Here is a 20,619-nt window from a genome sequence, read left to right on the forward strand (position 1 = left end):
ACATATATTTGGGCCACTTTGGCATTGCGATCTTTCAAATATACAAAATCTGGCCCTTTATCGCGCCAAAACCCCTCACTCACGAGCCATCACATGATCTCAACTGTAGATTTATTGACAGGTGAGGTCTCCCTATCCCAGATTAAACTGAACCGATAAGGGCTGTGTTAAAGAATAATGTGTTTATGACTGTACTACACATTATTTTCGAACGTTTTGAAATAACTTGACTAATCGACACTCTACGGACTCGTAGACTTAGCGCGCATGCGTAATTTAAGTCCACGAGACCGCAAGTCCACATGAAGTGCGCTATTTGGGACAAAGCCAGAGTTGTCATGGTTCTGCCCCACCTTGTCTTGCTTCTCTTGACCTAGTGGCAGAACCATGATAGAACCTCTTGTTTTATGTGGAGAGTGACGTTTTGTCCCTGTTGGTCTTCCACTCTCCGGTGTGGCGTCTCTGTTCCCGCCCTTTCGTCTCCTCGTTATTGTTTGTTAATTAGTTCATGTCCTGCACCTGTCCCCTCTTGATTTATCCCCTTTAGAATGCCCTTGTGTCTTCTGTCTCGTGCTGGTTCATTGTACTGTGTCGTGTTTGTGTAATGTGGTGAGTTCCTGTCTTTGAGTTAGTTTAGTTTATTTTGTAGTTGTGATGTGTTTTAGTCTAGTCCTGTTAGTTTAGTTAGTCTTGTTCCTGTTTCCATGTTTGTTGCTTTACCCCCATGTGGGTCTTTGTTTTGTTGCTTTTTATTTATTAAAGTTTGTGTTAACCCCTTACCCGCTGTCTGCACCTGGGTCCTCTGTCTCCGTGTCTCTCACCACCCACCACTCATGACAAGAGTCAGGGTAGAGCTTTTTGTGTATTATTGTGATATTATTCAAATTGGGCAAACGTTAAAGCGTTAAAAAAAATCTTTGATGAAATATAAAAGAAAATAGATATTCGCAAGATGCCGTAGTATGAACGGGGGAAATGCAACGCGTTGTACTGAGCGTCTTACATAGTGTTTGCGCATGCGCAGTAGCTCGATACTTGAAAATGGTCATTTAAGTAACACATGTATAGACGATTTAAAAATACCTGTGTAATGGATTTAGTGGTTATAATGGATTTTTAAAAACTATAATGGTCTCTGAGGGTCTCTACTGGTAACGTGTTGAGTTCTATTGGTGGGATGTTATCTGGCAGTTTGCAACCAACAAAACATCATTCAGTTCTACCGGAATAAAACTCAAAACACACTACATAAAGGAATTTTGGTTTTAATGGTAAGCACTTGATGGTTCACAAATGTATTTGTAATGGAAACCATTGTTTAGCAGGGTAGGAAGAACTTTTATGAGTAATGAAACACATTTTCAAGAAACCTAATGTGTCATGTTACAGTCACAACCAAATGTCATGATTATACTTACACAATGGGGTATGACTGAGACTAAAATTGCATTTAAGTGTTATTACAGTGTAGTTTAAAACATTCTGTAAGGAACAACAGATACTTGTTTTGTAAATGAAAGTATTTCCACATTGTAGTTTACATAATTTGCCTCGTGGGTGCCAGCGGTTGGTGACTTGTTGCTCCATTTGTGAGCGTCCTGAAGACCCGGCTCCAGAAAATACAGACAGGCTACAAAACCAGCCAGCAAGAGGACAGACACCTAGATAGACGGGGACGAACCAATCCAGAAACATCAAACAAAGGAAGTATAGAAAGAGACAGATGGATGGGACAGTAGTCAATGGGGTCCAAGAACTGTTTGGTTACAAATATAGCAAATATCTTTCTCTGTGTTCAACCAATCAAATAAATGTATTCAGATTTGGAACAACGAGAGAGTAATTCATGACATAATTTTCATTTTTGGGTGAACTGTTCCTTTAAAAGACACCTGATATAGAATAAAGGATTGAATGATCCATATCTGATGTAAATGCAACATTACAGTTATGCTCAAACACTATCCACTTTGTTCCTCCAAAAAAAGATCATCACATGTCTCCTCCTGTGATCGTCTCCTCCTGACGATCATTTCTGACTTCTATATCTTTTCTACTTTATATGTATATGTATATATATATATATAAACTTAGCTCTGTACACCAGCAGGCTTTGTGAGACATGTTTTATTGCACTTATGCTTTTTGTTTTCCTAATGTTGACCCAATTGCTTCCATTGTTTGCCCAACTTGTAAGTCGCTTTGGATAAAAGCGTCTGCTAAATGACTAAATGTAAATGTAATCGTCTGTGAATTGGCAACTGTAGTTTTGGGTTTATTAAAGTGACCGTGAACAGAAGTGGTCTGTTTAATAATCTCAATAAATAAGGCTTTAAGTGGACTGACAAATGTGCATTTTATTAGATGTAATGGAATGAGGGTTTTTCGTGCACCCTTGCTTTCCTTCTCTCCCGGTCAAGGCTGTGGCGTCCCATTCCGGATGGGAGGGGGTAACCATGGAGACATCTCTGACAACAGAAAGGGTGAGAGCAGAAGTTACATCATTTTAGTTCTGTAACCCTTTCGCTTCAATCCCTGGTCAAATAAATCTGGTCATGTCAAACGGGAATGTGAGAGAGATTATTGGAGATTAGAGGGAGGGAGGAAATTTTAATGTAATGTTGTGCAATGTGTTGTCTGACATCATTCCTCTACGACCTTCTCCTTGCATGTTGCAATATGTAAGTCAAACAGGTTTGGGACAAGGAAGAATTTTTGTGTTCGGGTAAAGGATTCCTCGAGGTTCATAATCCTGAAGTGCTCTAGTTCAAACTGTGTCACCCACAAATAATTTAACATGATTGACACTTCCCAAAATAATCTTACACACTCCCTCTTCCCCTCACAGATGAGAGAAGCCACATCAGTATCTGCTTTCAAGTCTTTGTTTGCCTAGTGGTAAGAAATGCTGGACTTAACACCCAAAAATGACAATTCTTTCATCATTTATTCACCCTCCTGTCATTCCAAACCTGTATGACTTTATTTCTTCTGCAAAACACAAAAGAAGATATTTTGAAGAACGTTTGCAACCAAACAAGATTGGAACCCATTGACCAATGTATGGACACAAAAGCACCGAGACATTTCTCAAAATGTCTTCTTTTGTGTTTTACACAAGAAAGAGTCACATACATGTTTTGAATAACAAGAGAATGAATAGATGACAGAATTTGATTCTTGGGTGAACTATTGCTTATGGTATTTAGCAACATCACTATGAGCATTTTAAATACATCAACAAACGGACGTTTTGGCTAGTCATCTTTTTTAATATTTTACATATTTTAACAAAAAACATAACCCTTCATATTCACTGAAAAACATAAAAAGTTAAAGGCACTTTTTCGTAATCTTGTTCATCACCATGGGTGGGGGGGTGCGATAGGGGGTCGAAAACCCACCCGAAAAATCCCATTGACTTAACATTGTGCCCAACTTTGAGGGATCGTAGCTCCGAGCGAGGATATCGTAGAAACATGAAAATAATACACGATTTGAAGGGGTTATCAGGCTCTATAAGAACCACTCACAATGGGGTGTAAGTTGCACCCCTGGGGTGTGAGAGCCTCCCAAAATTTCTGTGTACTTATAATGGCGCCCATAGACTCCCATTCAAAACCTATACCTATATATTCACGCGTTATTTTTTCGCTTTGGATCCATGAATGACTATATCAAATCGAGCGGCCCATTGAGGAATGGTGTGTGATGACTTTTGGAAGCGATCGGGTGAAGGGGGTGCGATAGGGGGGCGAATAAAAACCAGAAAAATCCCATTGACTTAACATTGCGCCCAACTTTGACGGGTCGTAGCTCTGAGTGAGGATATCGTAGAAACATGATAATAATACACGATTTGAAGAGGCTATCAGGCTCTGTAAGAACATCACTCACAATTGGGGTGTAAGAGCCTCCCAAAATTTCCCAATCACAGGAAGCATGCCCATATAAGGCGTAAAACGTTCCGTGTTGAATATCTTAGCAGTACAACCACTTAGAGACAAGGAGGTGGGCTCATTTTACTCAGGCTACCAATCAGTGTGACATGATCATTATGAAGTTATTAAGCCACGCCCATAGCAACCATTTACAGCAACCTAGCAACCGATCCCATAGACTCCCATTATAAAAAGTCCATGTGGATATCTTTGCAACACAGTGTCGTAGAGACAAGGGGGTGGGCTCATTTGACTCACACAACCAATCAGTGTCACAGGATCATCTTGAAGCTATTAAGCCAACCGATCCCATAGGCTCCCATTATAAAAGGTTCAGGTGGATATCTTTGCAACATAGATAAACGTTTCCACACGGCATGCTGTTTCAATGACTGCATCTTCATGAATATTGAACGTAACAGACTATTCAATACGGTTTAACTTTATTAATGTGCAGATGGTACATTTGTTTACAAAAACAATCAGATATCCAAAAAGTGTGACCTTCATGCAAGTCTTTCATAACAACTCTTGCTTTGTAATATCAGTAGAATAGAGTCTGTACTTATACGGCTCATCAATCACGTCTGTGCATTTACATTGTTATTAGAGCAGGGGAGGCGGAACCAAGAAATTAGTTATGAACGCTATAAACGTATATGAAAAACACAAACAATTACACTTAAATGTTGTAATATGTAGACTCAGTTTTTATCATCATAACTTAAGACCATAATCTACTATCTGCCATCAGGAGCTTTGTCACGAGCAATGACCGCCTCATCAAACTTAATCATAAGTGTGGTGCCCTTATGCCAGTGGACAGTAACTTTGGCCGGGAAGCCACTGTGGGTCAAAATAGCTTCCACGATGCCACCGGTAAACGCCGCACAGTTCAAAGTGCTGTTCTCTTTAGGTACAGATATGTAGGCGTTTATGAGTGGTTCCTTTTCAATGATGTAGTAAGTTTTGTCATCGTCGTTGGCTTGTTCCAATTTGTCGGCTTCTTTGCCAAACAATGATTTCCATACATTCACCTATAGAGAAATATATAGAGTAAACAGAACACTACAGAATATATGAGCATTAACATGCATAAATGAGAAATATTAGGGGAAAATACCTTAATGAAGAGAAGTATGTTTAACACTTTGGTCTCTCTTTTTCCATTTTTCTCTCTCATCACAAGGACATCCAGGAGACTGGCTCCAACGCCCTGGCCCATGTCAGCGAGTCGGGCCTGGAGCTCGGACACCGAGTACACTCGGCTCTGACAGTACTGCACTATTTCAGAGAAGAGCAGCGCGAACGCGCTCACGCTCACCTCCGTCTTGGGACGCGTGAGCGAGCGCTCCAGGATTGCAGATTTGCCTCGCGTAAAGCGAACCTCCATTCTGTGCGCACTGAATCCGAATTACACGGGAATCTCGATTTAAATTAATGCGCGTGAACCCTGAAAGATATAGATATGTCTGTTATAAACCGACAGTCAAAATGTCATTTTGTTTCCGCTAAATGTATTTAGTGGTTATATTATGGGACATCGCGATCATTTAAGTATAAGTTCTACGCTAAAATGTTATAGCTATACAAAACTAACTGATATTTTTAACGACAGACGCACATATTACACGTTATAGCATGTAATTATCCGTTAGCGTTTACCTGACGTTTTGTATTTCAGTTCCGGATACGTGAAGCCACGATTAGCGCAAACTCATACAAGCAAGTGCATTGTGACCGGATTTTTCAAAATAAGAGTAAGTGGGGACTTATTAATGGGCTTAATTAAAATGCAGTGCTTTCGCATTTTGAAACTCTATATTTCATTACTTGTTTTACTAAATTTGGCGAGACGACGCGCGAATAGTTCACAAATTGTCATTTAGCGTCAAGTACTTTTATTCTGAAAAGGCAACCTGCAATTTAGTTGCAAGTTTGCTTTTTCGTTGGAAGTTTTATAACTTGGAAGTTTTATAACTGGGAATTTGAAACACAGAATATACGTTAGGTATGTATGGAGCACGTTTGTGATACACAACGAAAACAGAACTATATAATTAAAATCTCTCTCTCTCGTTTTAATGCTCAAGGACATTGGCTATGTGCATTACAGTTTCTAAATTCATATTGTCACTAAATCAAATTATACTAGGCGGATCTCCACGAATCGCTATTACGTATTACATTTTACGTCATTTACTGTTTTTTTTCTAGACACTCTAATATCTCCAATGCAGAGTGTGAGAATTATTCCTGCGCTGAAAGGTCTCAGATACTTTGCCACAACAACGATGAGGCAAGCAGGTAAAGCTCTTTTTTTTAAATAAATATTTATATTGACTTTTAATAACAGAAGTTGAACGATTTGATTTAGGGGGCTAGAAGTTTTACTACAGTAATAGTAGTTGAGTATTTTTAGTACGACTATGGTAATACAAATGGTCATCAAACATGGTTACTACACTTTTACTATAGTAAAACCACATTTAATTTTCCTAAGGGTTGAGATATATATGTTTATGCTCAAGGAGTAAAATGTGACAAATCACTGACTCATCCTGAAACAGTGTCAGAGTTCCAGGTGACTGTCCCGTGGGGAGAGATAAGAGGTCAGGTTTGGGGTCCCGCGCATGGCCGTCCGGTGCTCTGCTTACATGGTTGGGCTGACAACAGCGGGACTTTTAATAGGCTCATTCCACTTCTTCCAAATGGTGTAGTATTCCTATATAATTCTTAAACATGATCAATATTCCTATTGATGCTTGTAGCTAAGGAATGCCTGTGTTAAAAAATTCCATGTCTTTATTTTTCTGTTTTTTTCTATATTTCTCTTTATCATTCACAGACTGGAGATTTGTAGCCATTGATTTCCCGGGTCATGGTCTGTCCTCTCATAGGTCTGCTGGTTGTTTTTATTCCTTCACTTTGTATGTGGCAGACGTTCGGCGAGTTGTTGAAGGTTTGAAGAAGCATTCTTACAGATGAACTATGGTAAATACATTCATTTCATTGTGAACATTAATGGACGCAAATGCATTATGTTTTTCTGTCCGTGAATTTGCAGCTCTTCAATGGAAGCGATTCTCAATAATTGGACATAGTATGGGTGAGTCAAGTCTGTAAATGTTGTATTAGTTGAGAGATCGAAGGTCTCTTTTTTTCTGAATAAATAATTCATGATTTTATGGTGTAGCTGTAGGACAGTATGTCCTGTTTCCTGGGTCAGTGGGTTTCCTTTTTCAGTCCGATTTTGTTCCAAACGAACGAACAGTTATGGTGACCAAACAATAATGCTGCCTCCCTCCCTCGTTCTTTCAAAGTTTGGTATTTTGTATGTATTACCTACACTCTTAAAATGTTTTTTTTTAACCCAGCGTTGGGTCAGAAAGGGCAAACCAGTCCTATAAAATATAAAGTGCACTTTGTGTATGAGTTTAAATTAGGAATAAAAATGCATAATAAAACAATATTTATCATGATTAATTATTTTTTAAATACTAAATGGTTATATAATAACAATAAATAAATAATTATATAATTAATAATAATGTAAATAATTAAAACTATTTTTAATACATAATACAGTTAATACAATTACAAAATAATACAAAAATCAGTCTTTTTCAACACTTTTGTTGAACAGGTTTGTTTTAGTTTTTTGCCACTCACTGTTGTTTGATGTTTTTTAAACAGGTGGTAATGTGGCAGGAATGGTGAGTAGTGGTCATAATATGTTTTTTGTTGTTGTTGTGTAGATTATGCAGTTATAATTTAATAATGCAGTCATTTTGTGGTGTAATATCATTTCTTTTGGGTTTTCCAGTTCAGTGCGTTGTATCCAGAGATGGTCGAAGCTTTAGTTCTTTTGGATTCTTACGGATTCTTCCCAACAAAACTGGTAACAGCATGATGAGAAATCTTATTAAACACAAGGGAGATCATCTCTGGCACTGATTCATATGTATCTGCTTTCCTTAGAATTCCGTGATGGATTACATAAAACAAGGAATAATTCATCAAGTTGAATATGATACAGAGTTGAATGAACGGACAGAGAAGGTGTACACATATGAGAAAGCCAAAGAAAGGTAAAAAGATTTATTTGTGCAGTTGTTTTATACTGGTTGGAAGTGTTTCTTTCTATTATTTAATATATATGTTTTTTATTAATATCTAATAAAAATTATCTGTAAATAATAATGGCATAATAAAAGAAACAAAAATGCAGATGCACAATGCTATATTCATTTTTCTAAATTTGGTACCATCTCGTGGTTGAAATAGGATTTTCAATGACTGTTGCCAATATCTAATAGAGACTGTATAATTCTGCATATTACAATATACTGTAAATGCCAAATAAAAGGTACTGACAAGAAATACAGTGTATCACAGAAGTGAGTACACCCCTCTCATTTTAGTAACTATTTTATATCTTAAAATTTTTCTTTTCATGTGACAACACTGAAGAAATGACACTTTGCTACAATGTAAAGTAGTGAGTGTACAGCTTGTATAACAGTGTAAATTGGATGTCCCCTCAAAATAACTCAACACACAGCCATTAATGTCTAAACCGCTGGCAACAAACGTGAGTACACCCCTAAGTGAAAATGTCCAAATTGGGCCCAAAGTGTCAATATTTAGTGTGGCCACCATTATTTTCCAGCACTGCCTTAAAACTCTTTGGCATGGTGTTCACCAGAGCTTCACAGGTTGCCACTTGAGTCCTCTTCCACTCCTCCATGACGACATCACGGAGCTGGTGGATGTTACAAAGCTTGCGCTCCTCCACCTTCCATTTGAGGATGCCCCACAGATGCTCAATAGGGTTTAGGTCTTCACCTTTACCCTCAGCTTCTTTAGCAAGGCAGTGGTCATCTTGGAGGTGTGTTTGGGGTTGTTATCATGTTGGAATACTACCCTGCGGCCCAGTCTCCGAAGGGAGGGGATCAGGCTCTGCTTCAGTATGTCACAGTACGTGTTGGCATTCATGGTTCCCTGAATGAACTGTAGCTCCCCAGTGCCGGCAACACTCATGCAGCCCCAGACCATGACACTCCCACTACCATGCTTGACTGTAGACAAGACACACTTGTCTTTGTACTCCTCATCTGGTTGCCGCCACACATGCTTGACACCATCTGAACCAAATAAGTTTATCTTGGTCTCATCAGATCACAGGACATGGTTCCAGTAATGGTTCCAAACTGTTTGCGGGCATTCTTGTGCATCATCTTTAGAAGAGGCTTCCTTCTGGGACGACAGCCATGCAGACCAATTTAATGCAGTGTGCCGCGTATGGTCTGAGCACTGACAGGCTGACACCCCCACCCCTTCAACCTCTGCAGCAATGCTGGCAGCACTCATACGTCTGTTTCCCAAAGACAACCTCTGGATATGACGCTGAGCACATGCACTCAACTTCTTTGGTCGACCATGGCGAGGCCTGTTCTGAGTGGAATCTGTCCTGTTAAACCGCTGTATGGTCTTGGCCACTGTGCTGCAACTCAGTTTCAGGATCTTCTTATAGCCTAGGCCATCTTTATGTAGAGCAACAATTCTTTTTTTCAGATCCTCAGAGAGTTCTTTGCCATGTGGTGCCATGTTGAACTTCCAGTGACCAGTATGAGAGAGTGATAACACCAAACTTAACACACCTGCTCCCCATTCACACCTGAGACCTTGTAACACTAACGAATCACATGACACCGGGGAGAGAAAATGGCTAATTGGGCCCAATTTGGACATTTTCATTTAGGGGTGTACTCACTTTTGTTGCCAGCGGTTTAGACATTAAAGGGGTCATATGGCACAAACACGTGTTTTTCTGTGTCTTTGGTGTGTTATAAGTTGCCCATGCATGTATTAGACACGTAAAATTGCTCAAATTAAAGTGTCGGAAGAAAAGATGCGTTCTATCTAAAAGCGAATGCTCACCCAGACCTGCCTGAAACGCCTCGAGTAACCACACCCCCACAAATCTACGTCAGTTCGTGGTATGATTTGACTAAGACCTTTTTTTAGGACAGCAAATTTACACTGTTATACAAGCTGTACACTCACTACTTTACATTGTAGCAAAGTGTCATTTCTTCAGTGTTGTCACATGAAAAGATATAATAAAATATTTACTAAAATGTGAGGGGTGTACTCACTTCTGTGAGATACTGTATAATTTACTCAAAACCTACTATAATGTCTGTTTCAGGTTGATGGTTGCGAACCCTTCTCTTTCTGAAGAGTCTACAGAGATTCTTTTAGAGCGAGCCATTCGGGAGGTTAAGGGAGGTAAGACTTATAGCAGCCGTGCATTCAGATTTATAAAAATGACATCAACTGATCTCATGAAATGTTTTCTGGCTTTAATTATTGAAGCAAAAATGCTTCCTTTGTCTTTAAGGTGTGCTATTCAACAGAGACTTCAGAATAAACTTGGTGAGCACTTGGAATATATTTTTTGTCAGATATCAGTTGTTCATTTACTGCAATACATTTGGGTTTAGCTTATATCACATTTATCATTTGTTTGTGCTTAAATACGCCATTAATTGAAAAATGAAGAACGAATCTGCCAATCATTCTTTAGTCATTTCTTTTCCACAAGGCCAATGTTCTGTTTAAAATGGAACTAAGGGCAAAGCTTGGAAATAAACCATGATGTTTGTGTTTGTGCCAGAGAAACATTGCGATGGTTACACCGGAACAGTGTCTGTATATGCAGTCTTTAATTCAAGCCAGAGTGATGCTGTTATTGTGAGTTATATTTGTGTTTTTGTTGTTTGTCCACACAGTATTATTGCAATAGTCATTAAAGAAAAACATTGTTTTCGTGGCCCATTGCCTCTTACATTTAAATCTAAAGATTGATGTGATTTATTTTCTCAGGGCAAGTGAGGGGATGAATAAACATTTCTCTCCACCTGACGGAGATGCCCTTCAGAAGGGTTGGATGGAGCGGAAAGTGAGGATGAACACACACATTTAATTAAAAGGAGTAGTTCAACCAAAATCTAAAATTCTGTCATCATTTTTCGTCCTTGTGTTGTTCAAAACCTGTATGTGACTCTTTCTTCTGTGGAATACAAAAGAAGATATTTTGAGAAATGTCCCAGTGGTCTTGTGTTCATACAGTGGAAGTCAGTGGGGGTCAGTGTTGTTTGGTTGCCAACGTTCTTTAAAATATTTATTTTGTGTTCTGCAAAAGAAAGTCATACAGGTTCAGAACGAAGACAGAAAGAATCATTGTATGTATATACTGTGTATTTTTGTTAATATTCCTGCTCTCTTTACTACATTCCCTTCAGAGCACCATTGTAGAAGTCGAAGGGGACCATCACGTTCATCTCAACAAGCCGGAGAAAGTGGCCCCCGTAATCACTGATTTCCTCCAGTCCCACAGTCCTAAACAACAAGCCAAACTATAACACAAATTCAGGCACGCACATCAGGAACATTCAAACTATTATCTAATTCTTCTCATTTCTATTCACTACATGAATTTTATATTGTCATATTGTTTTTGTAAAATATGATGTAACAAAATAACAGATATTCATATTCTAGATCCACGTGACGGTTTTCTCTTAAGCTTCCATTTTAACAAGATGTTCAGTCACTGGTGATAGAAGTGTAGATGGTGTGCACCTGCACGCCTCGCAGAACTCTAAGTTTACTCTGTTTTGGTTAAAATCTTTGTTTTATTTTTGGTGTTAACAAAAAACTGTTGTCTTCCATACGGACTAGTGTTATGAATGGATACAATTTTTTTGCGGAGATCTTTCTCCAAGCGAGTTTGCTTCATTTAGCACCAACAGATTTGTGTTGGTTATGTTTTGTTGCTTTGGTGTGTTAACCCTGTTGGTGTTTGTTGGGACATTGTGAAAAGACAGTTATGTTTTCCAAAGTTCAAGAGTGTGATGAACAAGATTACGAAAAAGTGCCTTTAACTTTTTATGTTTTTCAGTGAATGTGAAGGGTTATGTTTTTTGTTAAAATATGTAAAATATTAAAAAACATGACTAGCCAAAACTTTCGTTTGTTGATGTATTTAAAATGCTCATAGTGATGTTGCTAAATACCATAAGCAATAGTTCACCCAAGAATCAAATTCTGTCATCTATTCATTCTCTTGTTATTCAAAACATGTATGTGACTCTTTCTTGTGTAAAACACAAAAGAAGACATTTTGAGAAATGTCTCGGTGCTTTTGTGTCCATACATTGGTCAATGGGTTCCAATCTTGTTTGGTTGCAAACGTTCTTCAAAATATCTTCTTTTGTGTTTTGCAGAAGAAATAAAGTCATACAGGTTTGGAATGACAGGAGGGTGAATAAATGATGAAAGAATTGTCATTTTTGGGTGTTAAGTCCAGCATTTCTTACCACTAGGCAAACAAAGACTTGAAAGCAGATACTGATGTGGCTTCTCTCATCTGTGAGGGGAAGAGGGAGTGTGTAAGATTATTTTGGGAAGTGTCAATCATGTTAAATTATTTGTGGGTGACACAGTTTGAACTAGAGCACTTCAGGATTATGAACCTCGAGGAATCCTTTACCTGAACACAAAAATTCTTCCTCGTCCCAAACCTGTTTGACTTACATATTGCAACATGCAAGGAGAAGGTCGTATAGGAATGATGTCAGACAACACATTGCACAACATTACATTAAAATTTCCTCCCTCCCTCTAATCTCCAATAATCTCTCTCACATTCCCGTTTGATATGACCAGATTTATTTGACCAGGGATTGAAGCGAAAGGGTTACAGAACTAAAATGATGTAACTTCTGCTCTCACCCTTTCTGTTGTCAGAGATGTCTCCATGGTTACCCCCTCCCATCCGGAATGGGACGCCACAGCCTTGACCGGGAGAGAAGGAAAGCAAGGGTGCACGAAAAATCCTCATTCCATTACATCTAATAAAATGCACATTTGTCAGTCCACTTAAAGCTTTATTTATTGAGATTATTAAACAGACCACTTCTGTTCACGGTCACTTTAATAAACCCAAAACTACAGTTGCCAATTCACAGACGATTACATTTACATTTAGTCATTTAGCAGACGCTTTTATCCAAAGCGACTTACAAGTTGGGCAAACAATGGAAGCAATTGGGTCAACATTAGGAAAACAAAAAGCATAAGTGCAATAAAACATGTCTCACAAAGCCTGCTACAGTGTACAGAGCTAAGTTTTTTTAATATATATTTATATATACATATAAAGTAGAAAAGATATAGAAGTCAGAAATGATCGTCAGGAGGAGACGTTCACAGGAGGGGTGTTGAAAAATTTCCTCATATCTTTTTTTGGAGGAACAAACATAGTGTTTGAGCATAACTGTAATGTTGCATTTACATCAGATATGGATCATTCAATCCTTTATTCTATATCAGGTGTCTTTTAAAGGAACAGTTCACCCAAAAATGAAAATTCTGTCATGAATTACTCACTCTCTCGTTGTTCCAAATCTGAATACATTTATTTGATTGGTTGAACACAGAGAAAGATATTTGCATGAATGTTTGTAACCAAACAGTTCTTGGACCCCATTGACTTCCATAGCAGGAAAAATGACAATGGTAGTCAAAAGTGCCCCAGAACTCTTTGCTTTCCTACATTCTTCAAAATATCTTCTTGAGCAACTTGAGGGTGAGTAAATGATGACAGAATTATTATTTTTGTGTGAACTGTTTCATTAAGAAAGAAATTATACTGTCCCATCCATCTGTCTCTTTCTATACTTCCTTTGTTTAATATTTCATAGACAACGCAATGCCTTGGATGTTTCTGGATTGGTTTGTCCCCGTCTATCTGCTGGTGTCTGTCCTCTTGCTGGCCGGTTTCGGAGCCTGTCTGTATTTTCTGGAGCCGTGTCTTCAGGACGCTCACAAATGGAGCAACAAGTCACTGAGACGCCAACCGCTGGCACCCACGAGGCAAACGCATGGTGGAGAGGACGACATCAATGCTTTACTGTGACAGGACACGTGTGGATGATCAATGAGACATTTGTGTTCACTGGGTTTTAGATTTGCAATGTATATGCATGTTCATATGTGAAACGCAGTTGTTTGGGACAAAATCATATGAATTTCCAGGTCATGATGGTCATGTTTAAGATCACATTTTAGAACATGCCTGAAACATTTGGAAAAGCCACGGACTCCAGCTTACACGAGTCACGAACTTACCCAAAAATGATTTACTCACCCTCATGTCATTCCAAACCTGTATGACTTTTTTTCGTCTGCAAAATTCAAAAGAAGAAATTTTGAAGAATGTTGGTAACCAAACAACATTGGTCCCCACTGACTTTCATTGGACACAAAACAACAGACATTTCTCGAAATATCTTCTTTTGTGTTCCACAAATGAAAAGTCATATACAGGTTCTGAATGACATAAGTGTAAATAAATGATGGACATGTTATTTTTGGGTGAACTATCCCTTTAAAATACTGTTAATGTCAAATGTATATTAATGTGTAATTTTGCAGTTACTGATCTAAAAAACTGCCATATTTCTTAAATACATTGACAACCTGTTCAAGTGAATACCAATTTCATGTTCATCTTTGTATACTGTTTCAATAGTTTTATCAGCGGGCTAGCATTGTCGTTTAAGACCCTGAAAAGTGTGTTATGCCAATAGTTTTGTGTGTAAATTACATTATTTTTAGACTGTTGCATACTATATTTAGACTGAAATTACTTTCATCCACTAAATGCAATGTCTCTTTAAAGGTCCAGTGTGTCATTTTTTTGGAGGATCTATTTACAAAAGTGCTATATAATGTGTTCAGAGGTGTATAAAGACCTTACATAATGAAGCGTTATGTTTTTATTACCTCAGAATGAGCTTTCTCTATCTACGTATACAGCGGGTCCCCTTACATGGAATTTGCCATGTTGTTTCTACAGTAGCGTGACGACATCTCAGTTCTGTGTCAGCCACCAAAGTTTTTCGAAAGGGAGGGGTGGAGTGAGCCATTGGATGCAATTCGCAACCTCACCCCTAGATGTCGCTAAATTTCATAAACTGGAGCTTTACAATGTAGATATTAGAACTGATTGCATCCTCATTTTAGAGGAATTATGGCTGCTATTTTGTATGAAAGAATGGATGCTAATAATGAAGCCCCACCCCTAAACCTAATCATCATTGGCACAAAAGTAGATGATAATCAATTATAAAATAGTTACAAATTGTGTTTGTTGTTAAATGCTGTTTAACCTGATTGGCTGAATATACTTCTACTTTGGACAATCATAGTCATCACTTTCATTTTTCAAATGATAAATTATTGTAAAAATGCACAACTGTATCATCAATAATAGCATGTCTATTGTTTCACAGGCAAATGGATCAAGGCTGTAAACAAATGTAATAAATTTGAAGTGCTTAAGTGGAGTTATTTCTTTCTTTATGTTGTCACTCGATGTTGGAGTTTCAGAAACTCTGTCATTTAGCAGAGAGAAGTGAAGAGAGTGGGTGAATGAGACAGTGGAGCTTCAGATGAGAAGAATGGAGAGAATGTAAGTCCATTTCCCACCACTTCCTGACGCACTTTTCCCTCTTCATTCCCGCCCCAGCTCACTTCTTCTGTAAACAGGCTCACGGGTCAGTAAATATACACAAATATCATTACAAATTATCTGTGGAATTGTAAATGCTAATAAATTTGTACATTTACCTTACTGAGTTAATATTTATAGATCAATTAAAATTCTACTTTCTACTTTTTTCTCGATCTCTACCGTGTCAATGAACATGTGTTTTGTGTTGCTTGCTTACACTTTTTTTCTACATCTCACAGTCTGTGTCTTAAGCTGCAATGAACCCAAAGGAGTCAGACCCTTCTGAACACGTTTCACCTACAGGATCCGAATCTCCAAGAAGACTTTCCCTCGACACACATTCTCTTTCCTCAACAGGACTCTCGCCAAGTCTTAGCCCTTCTTCTCCATCTCGTCTCTTACCGGTTCCTATATCCACCTCGCCGTCTCGCCTCAGTCCAACGTCTCATTTCGTTTCATCTTATTCTCCTGTTCGCTTGTCTCCTTGTCCCACACCTGACCTATCTCCATCGCCCAATCGTCTGTCCCGCTGTCATCAGCCTCTTTCTTCATCCGTCGTCTTTAAAAAGCCCATCCACATTCCTTCATTCAGTCAAACTGGGAAAACCCTGGAACACCAGAAGCAGATTCACACTTCTCCACCGTGGTATGTTTTCAGTGTACTTGCAATGTCTGTTATATTAAAGTAATATTATAATTATAATAATATGTAATATTATCTGATATATTTATTTATATATTAACATTATTGCTTTTATGATTTTTTTTTTTTTTATTTTTTTATTAGCATTTATTTTATTGGGTGTGTGTTCCCTGGGGTTAAAACCCATGACCTTTATGTGGCTAATGCAATTATTATATTTTTAATATATTTATTTTATATTTTAAATGTTTATATTTATTTATTTTATATATGTTTTATTTTATTAACAGTAATATTGTTGAAATTCAGTGTTTTGAAATTTTTTCCGCTTACTCCTCTGGGTGCATAGCATCATCAAAACTGTGGACACGTGTCTGAATGTTCCACATCCGAATTCAGACGAAACCATTTCTCACATGGAGCCAACCATAAACAAAAGTTCAACAGCATCTGTTTACGAAAACGAGCCGTTGCATTCACTTGATATGCATGATAAACAATGGTCCGAAAGTAAAATACCTCAATTCAAACCCATTTCGTCCCCTGAGAGACGTGCCAGATCAATCCCCATAACCAACACGAGAAATCACAACAAGCAAACTGGCCAAAAACCGGATCAACTGTTCAGACCTCAACACCAGGACGCACTAAATAACCTGACATCAAACGTCACTGGAGTTACCAAGCCTACAAAGTTTGATAGCTCAATCCCTCACGTGTTAAAACATGTTGAAAAAAGAAGACCACAGACTTCAGCGAGTTTCCAAAAGAAGCGTCCGGACCCCACTCTCGTTCGGATCCGGCTCGGCTTGATTAAAACAGGGAGGATTGTAAACGCTAGCGCCCAGATCTCTCATCTTGAAGAGAAGCCAAAAATTCAACGTCCATCTACTGTGGAAAGGCTCCCACTTCCTGTCTATTCAAAGATGAGATCCAACTTGATGTGTCAGAACGGCGTAAAACATCAAATCCAGAAGAAAAAACTACCGCGGGCTTCGACGGAAGCAAAGAGTCAACCCTCAAAACAATTGAAACCTACAAATTCAACCACAAACCAAGATTCTCTAGTGATTGCTTCAACCTCATCTACAAGAAAAAACTCTTGTCAATCAAGCAGTAATGACAACCTTACGTCCAAATCTAAGATCACAGGATTACAGTCAGACACTTCCATCACCTCATCCTGTTTTACATCAGGTCAGTGCGGCCGGATAAGCTGCTTCCAGTTCCCTTTGAAGATCCACAGATCATCCACCGAATGCAGTCAAATGAGCCGAATCTGTAGACCTGTGATCAAAAGAACATCTGAGGCGTCTTACAGTAGACCAACATACCTTAAATCTCCTCAAGCATGGAGAAAAGTTTCATCTGCCGCCAACCAAACCACAGGGGGTAATGAAAGGGAGTTGAGCAACTCATCCCAAAATAGATGCAACCTTACAGATTCAGATTCTTCTAAATCTTCTTCAAGCGAGGCAACCTTGAAAGACGATTATAGATGCTCACGAATACACAGAGGTTCACGCTTACACAAAAAGCGTGTCGTTGGTTGTCGGATTAAATATGTTGGGGAAGAAAAACGGCAGGCAGCTGTTCAGCCGGACCCCCCTGAACTGCTGGGTACATCTACAGAGGTCCCAAACACACACACCGACTCTGAAATGAAGGAATGGATTTCCCAGAATCCAAAATTCTTATGTAACACAGACAGCATCAAGAGTAAAGTATCTGAACAGACGCTTCAACAGCACAACGCTGCAGATTGTGAGAGATTTCCAGGAATACACTCTGTGCCGTTAAGGGAGCAAGAAGACCACCCGTCATTACCGCCATCTGTAGTCGTAGAAATGAGGAGAGGATCTGAGGTGGAAACCTGTCCTGGAGAGTGTGTGTCTGCAGGTGAGAGCAAAAACAAATGACTTTCATTACACGACAAGATCTGACATTTCAAATATCATGTGTAATTTGGAGTATGCAATTTTAAAAGGCAATTGCTATTTTCATTATTAAACAAAGAAAAATCACAGACTTACAATGAGGGTGAAGAACACAGTCAAACGCTTTGATGCAATGGTTGAGCTATATTGGGAGGGCAAAACTGATCTATAAAAACACATGCAAGTGTTTTATTCGGAATAAAAAGCACAAAAACATGCACAATTCTCATCCGATTTCAATGATTTATGATCTGAGTGGAGTACAAAAACATTCTGTCTCTAGTTACTTTTTGCTTTGTTAGGATTTTTTATTGTCAAGCATTGAAATGATTTAATGGTCAATGCTGTCATGGTTCTGCCACAAGACCAAGAAAGACATGTCGAGAAGAGGCAGAGCCATGACAGAACCTCGTGTTACATGTGGAGGGAGGTAATTTTGGCTCTTGTGGCTCGTCATACTCCCTCCAGTCTCGTCTCTGTTCTCGCCCTCTCGTCTCCATATTATTGCTCGTTATTGTTTCATGCTCGTCAGCTGTTCCCTCTTGATTTGTTCCCTTATTTAATGCCGTTGTGTTTTCTGTCTTGTGTCTGTTCATTTAGCCTTGTTTGCCCATCGGCACCCTCCCGGTCTGTATTGCTGTGTTGTCTAGTTTAGTTAGTTGTAGTTTATGGCTATAGTGTTTGTATTTAGTCTCGTCTAGTCTAGTCTAGTCTAGTTTAGTGTAGGTAGTCTATGTTCCTGTTACCCCTTGTTAATTCTCTTGCTGTTTTGTTGTGTTACCTCCTCGTGGGTTTTTGTTTCATGTTTTGTATTTTATTATTAAAGTCTGTTTGTTAACCCCTTACCCACTGTCTGCACTTGGGTCCTCTGTCCATGTTTCCCCCAGCGTTCCCTGACACAATGCAGTGTCCAGCTTGGAACATCTTAACATTATAATAATTTAAAGTTGTATATAATTCAAAAATATATATACAATTAAATGTAATTGTGTATATAATAATAATAATGTAACATAAATAATTATATTTAAAACAATAGAATAAAAAACATGTAAAGAAAATATAAAAGAAAAGAATATAATAAAAAATATTCTATTTCTATTAGAAATAGAAACATATTTCAAAGATTTTTTATTCCCTATGAAAACGTTTTCATCAAAATATTGTTTTTTATGTTTTGCAACGGAATGCAGCGTTTCTTGGATGGACACAAAAGTCCGTATTTTTATAGTGTTTGCACCACCATGTCCCTTCTGCAGCTCAATAGTATAAAAAGTATGATTATGAAAAGTATTATTTTTACTTTCAATAAGAAAATTAGAGGTTATTATACACTCTAAAAAATGGTCCTATTTAGCACTAAAAGTGGTTCTTGGTGGAACCTTAGGGGAACCACTTTTATAGAACCATATTTTGGTGCTTCAGTGGTTCTTTGGGATGACTGAGGTGCTATATAGAACAACCGCTTAACAGGTTCTTTATATGGAAACGGTGCTATATAGAACCCCAGTCACCCCGTGGTTCCCCTATGATTATGAGCAAATAACCACTTTAAGTGCTATATAGCACCATTTTTTAAAATGTATAATAACCTCTAATTTTCTTACTGAAAGTAAAAATTGTTCACAAAAAAGACCTCTGTGTGACATGATGATTAGGCTATGACGTCAGCGCGCAAAAGAGCAAACGCGCTGTCAAGACAAGCTGCTTCTGAAAGAGCGTGTTGCGTTTCACTGCTACTCCATATATAACATAACAAGCTAGACATGCACCCCAGAAATCCAGAAATTCGTAATTATGCAAGGATTTGTTTAACATACACCACAATAAACACACGACAAATGAAAAACTGAGCAGAAAGAGAGGGGGAAACCAGCAGTCTGTCTTATCATCCAGCGCAGCCCCGTCTAAACGACGAGATAAACAGCCGTACGTCACTCGACGGCGCTTCAAATGCCGCAAACACTCCACATTACACAGACAGGCGAGGGTCTCCAAAGCCGTCAAATGTGAGTAGGTTGTGATGATAAAATGTGTAGTGCAAAAACAACCTTTGGTTAACTACAATAGTGGTTAATTTTGCACTACTATGTCGCGTTCTCAACCACTAACGTTAGGTAATATCTTGTTTTGAGTGAAACTCGATATGCAGCAAACATATTTATTGTCTGGAGAGTCTCTACAACAGGTGGCTGGAGTTACGAGTAAAATTACAAAATAGTCACGTCACATTAAGACGCACGCTGTTGTACGATGGCAGTATGTAGCCTAGGCCTACACACATTTTGCGATCATTTAAAATAACAAAAATATAGTTACATTAAAATATAAATATAATACAAAAATCATAATTTAAATAGCTCCAGAAATTTGGTTACCCAAAATGCCTCTACATTTTTGACGTGACAATCTGGCTCGACTGTCAAAAACCACTCTGCGACCTGAATCCCCAATTTTAGCTCGTCCCTCGCACTGAGCATGCGCGCTGCATCAGCCAGTCTCCTCGTTAGT

The 20,619-nt window shown here is 38.4% G+C and overlaps 3 protein-coding genes across 5 annotated transcripts; 2 read left to right on the top strand and 1 right to left on the bottom strand.

Moving 5' to 3' along the window:
• Window positions 1–4,365: 4,365 nt before the first annotated feature.
• On the bottom strand, window positions 4,366–5,671 carry trappc5 (trafficking protein particle complex subunit 5). Of its 2 annotated transcripts, XM_057331390.1 has the most exons (3): window positions 5,607–5,671; window positions 5,065–5,394; window positions 4,366–4,978 (listed from the first exon to the last, which is right to left on the bottom strand). In XM_057331390.1, exons 2-3 carry the CDS (start codon window positions 5,332–5,334, stop codon window positions 4,682–4,684), a joined length of 567 nt encoding a protein of 188 aa, XP_057187373.1. In that variant the 5' UTR covers window positions 5,335–5,394; window positions 5,607–5,671; the 3' UTR covers window positions 4,366–4,681. The 2 variants fall into 2 exon arrangements, with proteins under 2 accessions (XP_057187373.1, XP_057187372.1); XM_057331389.1 differs by lacking the exon at window positions 5,607–5,671 and having other exon boundaries at window positions 5,065–5,600.
• serhl (serine hydrolase like) lies at window positions 5,595–11,995 on the top strand. 2 transcript variants are annotated; one of them, XM_057331388.1, is made up of 13 exons: window positions 5,595–5,701; window positions 6,159–6,248; window positions 6,512–6,655; window positions 6,790–6,903; window positions 7,009–7,050; window positions 7,638–7,657; window positions 7,768–7,842; window positions 7,923–8,032; window positions 10,156–10,235; window positions 10,348–10,382; window positions 10,624–10,700; window positions 10,833–10,908; window positions 11,252–11,995. In XM_057331388.1, the coding sequence occupies exons 2-13, from the start codon at window positions 6,176–6,178 to the stop codon at window positions 11,369–11,371; spliced, it is 966 nt and encodes a 321-aa protein (XP_057187371.1). In that variant the 5' UTR covers window positions 5,595–5,701; window positions 6,159–6,175; the 3' UTR covers window positions 11,372–11,995. The 2 variants fall into 2 exon arrangements, with proteins under 2 accessions (XP_057187371.1, XP_057187370.1); XM_057331387.1 differs by lacking the exon at window positions 5,595–5,701 and adding an exon at window positions 5,725–5,952.
• A 281-nt stretch (window positions 11,996–12,276) lies between these two features.
• LOC130553045 (uncharacterized) lies at window positions 12,277–18,090 on the top strand. Its single transcript, XM_057331784.1, has 2 exons — window positions 12,277–16,174; window positions 16,521–18,090. Exons 1-2 carry the CDS (start codon window positions 15,786–15,788, stop codon window positions 18,088–18,090), a joined length of 1,959 nt encoding a protein of 652 aa, XP_057187767.1. The 5' UTR covers window positions 12,277–15,785.
• Window positions 18,091–20,619: the final 2,529 nt, after the last annotated feature.

Source organism: Triplophysa rosa, linkage group LG4, assembly GCF_024868665.1.
Source record: "Triplophysa rosa linkage group LG4, Trosa_1v2, whole genome shotgun sequence".
In the NCBI taxonomy this organism is placed as follows: domain Eukaryota; kingdom Metazoa; phylum Chordata; class Actinopteri; order Cypriniformes; family Nemacheilidae; genus Triplophysa; species Triplophysa rosa.